Here is a 7,500-nt window from a genome sequence, read left to right as displayed (position 1 = left end):
TTTTTTTGGAGCTGAGGGAATATATCTGTAAATGATATCACTAACTTGCCTTTTTGAATTCTTGAGACGCGTAACTGATGATTTTATCTTCTTTTTAGCTAATAAAAATATGCAATATAGTGATGCCAGGATGACATTTTTGCTTATTCATCAAGATAATGCAGTGTTGGGAAATACATGAAGATATGCTTGTTCAATTTCTGCTACATCAGCCAATCGGAAGCAAGGCATAAACGCTGCAATGGTATCGTCTGCGGATTTTTACCGTCAGCTCTAAAAAAAACCTCACTGTAGACCGACAGACACATGAATAAAGCTTTCTATCCGCCTGACTGTCTATCTATCTATCTATCTATACCTATCTGTATATATATTTATATATATATATATATAATTTATATTTATATGTATAAATATGTATATATATACAATAATATACAGTATATATATAGATTTATATTTATATGTATATATACATATATACACACATATATATATACACACACACACACATCCCTTACCCGAAGAGTCCCAGAATAAGCTTCTCGTCCCGCGACAGAAGCTCGTCGGGCGTGGCTTCCAGCTCGCAGACCAGCCTCATGCCGCAGCCGATGGTGTCCGACGAAGCCGCCAGCGCTATGAACAGATCCGGGTTGTTCATCGGGAGGCAGGTGGGCTCAGCACCGGCCCCTGCGGTATCTCGCTTCCCTCTCCTGTTCGCTACGGCGGCTGCGATGACCCCACCGACGATAAGGGCGCCTGCTACTGCAACGGCGCCGGCGGCTCCGGCTGCCGCAGCTGCTGTAGCCGCTCCAAGGGCGACGCCTGTAGTTGTAGCAGAGGCGGCAGTTGCTGATCCGAGGAGGATGGTCGGTTGGCACAAGGGCAGAGACCCCAGAGAGCATAACGACAGCAGGAGGAGGGACGCGATGCGCATTTTGGACTTTAACCTGAGGGAAAGATTCGATGAAATAGTATTTTAGATTTTCTATTTTCAAACTTTATTCTTTTGAATACAAACAGATCATTATTGTAGCATATTTTCAAACATTATTCTTTAGAATAAAAACAAATCTTTATTGTAGCGAGGTTGATCTTTAAGTCTTTATTCTTTATAATATAAATAAATCGTTTTGGGAGCGAGGTTGGTCTGTTAAAAGTCTTTATTCTTTAGAATATAAACAAATCGTTCTTGTAGCGAGGGTGGTGTGGTAAAAGTCTTTATTCTTTAGAATATAAACAAATCGTTCTGGTAGCGAGGTTGGTCTGTTAAAAGTCTTTATTCTTTATAATAAAAACAAATCGTTCTTGTAACGAGGTTGATCTGTTAGTGTCTTTGTTCTTTAGAATATAAATAAATCATTACTATAGCGAAGTTGATCGACTAAAGGTTTAAATCTATCAAATTTTATTGATTTCTTTTAGACTTCGAACCTGAGGAAAGTTTGCATGAAATAAGACAGCGTGCATTCTATTTTCAAACTTGATTATCTAGAATAAAATCATATCAGTATTGTAGCGAAGTTGGTCGGCTGATGGTTTAACATTTCAAAATTTTATTGATTTCACTGATGAACATTTTGAAATCGCCCTTTATATACGGATTCATAGTCTCGTTAAATACTTCATTCTGCACCAACTTTAGGGGCCCATATGACCTTCATTCTTTCAAGATTCAGTTGTTTTTATTTTACTGGAGAGAAGAAACACTGGAGTCACTTTTAGGAAAGTCAAGAGGAAGCAATAATATTCCAGACACGACAGATAAGAAAGAGATAAGAATTTTTATTAACTTCTGTGACAAGAAGTTAAGACTCTGAAATGAAACAAAGTTCATGAAGCAGAAACTCAGATACGAATAATTTTTATCTCTCCGGAAGAAGCCTGAAGTCATTTGAAAGCCTCGTAATTTAGCGGTCAGGACACTCGCTTTGCTAGTGGGAGGGTTCTAATTCGTATATCAGGACGTTCCATGTAATCCATTTGTTCCTTCGTTAACCTAAGCTGTGAATTTTGTACCTGAAGTCAGCTAACTTCAGTGGATCACAAAGGAGGTTACAGGGCTTGCAACCTCATCCTCGAATATTTTGCCGAGAGCCGGAAGTGTCATAGCTTTTGAGCTACCCCTCTTTTTGGTCAGTAAGCATTTATTAAGTATCTGCGGAAGCCGGAATGAATATGGTGGTGACCTTTGCCTTGTTATTTTGCTGTAATTCCATCTGTATATGTATATAAATAAATATATATATATATATATATATATATATATATATATATATATACACACATATATATATATATATATATATATATATATATATATATATATATATATATATATATATATATATATATACACATACACACATACTGTGTATTTATATATATATATATAAATGTATATATATATATAAATATATATATAACACCTAAGAAATGTAATATTACAACATTTGACACAAATTGCAAATCTCATACCAAAGTGTCAATCACTTAAAGTCTCCTTGATTCACTCTTTAAGAATGCATTTCATTCCCATTATATAACGAAATGAACACTTAAACAAGTAACACACCAACGTTACGTTTCTCAGAAAAGACTGAATGATTTTCGGAACGTTTTCTATCTGCTCAGAAAAACGTCTTGAGAATAATAATAATAATAATAATAATAATAATAATAATAATAATAATAATAATAATAATAATAATAATAATAATAATAATAATAATATTATTATTATTATTATTATTATTATTATTGCATTAAATTCTCGGTAACACTTAAACATTACACTTCACTGATAATCGTCCGTAGAAACGACAGGGACCTTTCTCCGTAGGGGGCAATGCCATCAGTTCACCTCACGTGGTACACTGTAGGCACTACTGTAGGGTATTTGCAGGGTACCTTCGGCCCTAAATGCACCCACTTTTTAGCATTTTACTTACCTTCATTTCTGCTTTCTTTCTTCAAGTTAGCTGTCCAGCACCTCTAACTATTAATTCTCAGTGCAAATTGTGGTGTTTTATCCTAGTTTTAGTTTTAGATCATTGCATTTCATTTCCTTCATTCTCTGGATTGCTTAATCTTTGCTGTCCAACCACTCCAACTCCCTCTTTTCACTGTCCGAAGCACTTTTACTGTACCTCCATTCATATTATCTTTCTTCCATCTTGCTATCCACCCTCTCCTAACAATTATTTCACAGTGCAACAGCGAAGTTTTCTTCCCGTTACACCTTTCAAACGCACCTACTCTCAATTTCCTTTCCAGCGCTGAATGACCTCGTAGGTCCCAGTGCTTGGCCTTTGGCCTAAGCTCTATATCCCATTCCATCCCATATTCCATTCCGATACACACCTTTTCGACCAGACGAAAAACAACGAGTTTTCAGAAATGGAGTTCTTACCTGAGCGGACGATATGGATACAATGGTTTCTTCCGATGGAGCGCCTCGGTGTTATATCGGGATGGGAAATGGAAAGGGGGAGGAGTTGGCTCACCTCCATACCTTCAGTCGTAACCTTTCGGTTTCGGCTGAAGACATTCAAGGGTGTCTTTGATCTACAGACTCACAGACGGACAGATAGACAGACAGGTAATGGACTTGGTTCTCAGGGGATTTATGACCGAGTCCTTATTTATAATTTGTAATGTATATATATATATTTTTTTTTGGATGAGAGGCTGTGCATAAAGGTCTTTCAGATACAGATAGAAACACTTACTTTCTCTTATATATATATATATATATATATATATATATATATATATATATATATATATATATATATATATATATATATATATGAAACCTGGTAATATCGATTTCATTTTATCTTTGGAATAACTTACACCCAAATGGAATAATGCATATTTGAAAGAGAAAATATATGAGTAAAAATACTCATAGTTACATATGTACGTATTCACACACACACACACACACACACACACACATATATATATATATATATATATATATATATATATATATATATATATATATATATATATATGTATATATATATATATATATATATGTGTGTGTGTGTGTGTGTGTGTGTGTATGATGCGTTACGTTCAGGTCTGTTGCCTCAGGAAATATTGATTATAGCTGTCGAGAGTTATTGAAGGTTCCATTGACGTTCAATTTTGACCATTTCTATAGCACTCTTTTGGTAGAAAACGTAAGATTTGACCTTTGGGTAACGAGGTACCAGATGTGGAACTTTATTTCCATTTTTTTTTTTATTGAACCCTACTTTCAGAAATCATAGACCTTGATGCAATTCTATATATAGTTAAATAAATACGATGTAGGAATGTTTACTGGGTATTTTACTAGGCAGAGATATTTTGATTATTTTTTTGGGTATATACAGTATATACATTTATGCATATATATATATATATATATATATATATATATATATATATATATATATATATATTATATATGTGTATATATATGTACATATATATATATATATATATATTATATAGCGCCCTGGTTTATATTATTTAAGTACGAGAGACTGGGTCAGTTGGTATCCGGATGGCCTTTTATTTGAGAGACTACACACATTATATCCGGATGTGATAAATTTATACATATATATAAGTATATATATATATATATACACACACATATATATATATATATATATATATATATATATACATACATACATACATACATACATACATACATACATACATACATACATATATATATATATATATATATATATATATATCAAAATACTACTACGCCACAAATTTCAGACTACGCCACAAATTTCAGTTAGTATCCAGTTCACCATACCTCAGGAATATTTACACCCAAGGGGGAATTATTAGTGATAAGTGCTTCGTCATCAGTGGATCCGATTCAAACTGATGATTAAGCACTTTTATCACTTACAATTCCCCTTGGGTGCAAGTTATTCCCGAGGCATAGTGAACTGGAAAGCGATGGAAATTTGTGGCGTAATATTTCTGGATATGAAGAACGCCATAGTGTATGTGACAAAAATTCATATATACAGTATATATATATGTATATATATATATATTATATATATGTATATATATTATATATATGTATATTATATATATGTATATATATGTAAGATATATATATATATATGTATATGTATGTATACATATACATACACATACATATATATATGTATATGTATGTATATACACACATACACACACTATATATGTATACACACACACACACACACACACACACACACACACGCCGCAAAGGTATTTATCTCTACACGTACCTTATAAATGTATTAAGCAAGATTTTGATTCCATGATACGTATAAACTCACTCACCTTCCATTCTCCATAATGACCTTTCGACTCCATAGAATGACCTCAAACGATGCGGACTTTGATCTTCAATATTACAGTTTGTGAATGAATCCGTAAACCGCCTAAAGGTTTGTGAACACTTTCAGCCATTCAAGTTCCGAGGCAGATTATAGTCATACAAATACAATTTCCATTGAGCGATCAGCGAAATGATAGAGCAGGAAGTTCTCATTGGTTGATGGTACAGAGAATCATTTAAATCGGTCGATTTCAGAGAGATTTGATCTACAGGTTTTCGTGGAATTGAGGGAATTGACGGTAAAAACGATCATCCAAATGCAGCCAGTTTCCAGAATTTGGATCAATGAAACCAACTCTATTACTGAGATGATGATTTTATAGTACCAGAATTTCCTAGTGATGCTCCTTCCCTGGTTCTTCAGCTGATTTTGCAATAACGGATCATATGCTTGTGAGGCAATTGGTTTGTATACATCTGCTAACATTGATGATTATTATGCAGCAGTATCAGATCATGAGAAAAGATGTAATACTATAATTACACAGTTAATGATTCTAAGTTATATTTCTCTTCGTAAGGAGAAAAAATAATCTCTGGTGATTTATATAAATGTACTGGGGCTTGGAATTGGGAACGTTATGGCCTTCATTCTGAGAGCTATTGTTTTTGTTATAAGTGAAATATAGTAATATATTTCAGAGAGAGAGAGAGAGAGAGAGAGAGAGAGAGAGAGAGAGAGAGAGAGAGAGAGAGAGAGAGAGAGAGAGAGAGAGATTTTTCAGTTAAAGATATATATTAAAAATTTTTCTTATCAGAGACGGTTTGTTCTTTCCATATATGTTAATGATGTCAAAAGATACAAGAATATTTTAATTATAAAAGGGTTAAAATAATTATATTGTTACAAAAGAAAGTAAATAGACAGATCATATACTTGGGGTCTATACTGGAAATCTCAAACATGGTTGGAAAATTTGCACTGTTGTCGACAAGTGACAGTTTTCATTTATTCTTCACATGAATCGTAAGCATTTATGAAATGTCATTCGAAAGTTATATTTTTAGTTTTCTGTAAAAGAAAACTTGTGCCGTCTTTGTCTGTCCGTCCGCACATTTTCTGTTCGCACTTTTTTCTGTCCGCTCTCAGATCTTAAAAACTACTGAGGCTAGAGGGCTGCAAATTGGTATGTAGAACATCCACCCTCCAATCATCAAACATACCAAATAGCAGCCCTCTAGCCTCAGTGGTTTTTATTTTGTTTAAGGTTAAAGTTAGCCATAATCGTGCGTCTGGCAACGATATAGGACAGGCCACCACCTGGCAGTGCTTAAATTTCATGGGCTTGTACAGCATTACACCGAGACCATCGAACGGTAGGTCTGTTTTCGGTGGCCTTGATTATACGCTGTAAAGAAAACTCGATTGCGCCGAAGAAACTCGGGCGCATTTTTTACTTGTTTATTTGTTATATTTTGTTTCTGCCTGAACTGAGTGATTTATTTTTAATTGCTGAGACCGTATAGAAGTACTAGTTCAAAGAAGATGAGAGAATCTAATATTTATGAAGCCTAATGGTTTAAAATTATGCAAGACCTAAAATTCATAAATGGAATTCCATCTTCCATTTGTATTTTTTACTTCAAATATTTGTTTATAACAAACAACCCAGCCCCCCCTCTTTCTCTCCTTAAGAACTTAACCCATAAGCATTGTGTCATTAATTGGTAATCGGACATAGCATCCGAGATATGGTTCTATTTCTGATTATACAACACTATAATTTCCTTCACTTTTATTCGCGCCTTCCAGATGAATGTTTACAAAAATCCAAAATGCGTCAGCCATGCGTGGTTGCAGTTTTGTTAATGGGAATAGAATGTAATGCAAATATATGCTTATTTGTATCAGGAATAAAATATCCTCTAAAGAGGCATTTATGTACATTTATATGCACGTGTGCATGTATACACATAATATATATATATACAGTATATATATATATATATATATATACACACATATGTATATATATAGATAAATACACACACCCAAACATACATATATATATATATATATATATATATATATATATATATATATATATATATATATATATATATATATATATTCTATATACACA

The 7,500-nt window shown here is 33.4% G+C and overlaps 1 protein-coding gene and 1 long non-coding RNA gene across 2 annotated transcripts in view; one reads left to right on the top strand and one right to left on the bottom strand.

Annotated features, from left to right (window-relative positions):
• Positions 1-949, bottom strand: part of LOC136826536 (uncharacterized) — a 2,991-nt gene extending 2,042 nt beyond the window's left edge. Inside the window, exon 1 of the mRNA XM_067083719.1 lies at positions 522-949. Within this exon, the coding sequence (XP_066939820.1) occupies positions 522-937 (416 nt within the window). The 5' untranslated portion in view covers positions 938-949. The remainder of the gene's footprint in view (positions 1-521) is intronic.
• LOC136827026 (uncharacterized) overlaps positions 1-7,500 on the top strand; it is a 102,050-nt gene that overhangs the window by 16,028 nt on the left and 78,522 nt on the right. The window lies entirely within an intron of this gene.

This window comes from Macrobrachium rosenbergii, chromosome 41, assembly GCF_040412425.1.
Source record: "Macrobrachium rosenbergii isolate ZJJX-2024 chromosome 41, ASM4041242v1, whole genome shotgun sequence".
NCBI classification, from domain to species: domain Eukaryota; kingdom Metazoa; phylum Arthropoda; class Malacostraca; order Decapoda; family Palaemonidae; genus Macrobrachium; species Macrobrachium rosenbergii.
This window is presented reverse-complemented; position numbering and strand designations above follow the sequence as displayed.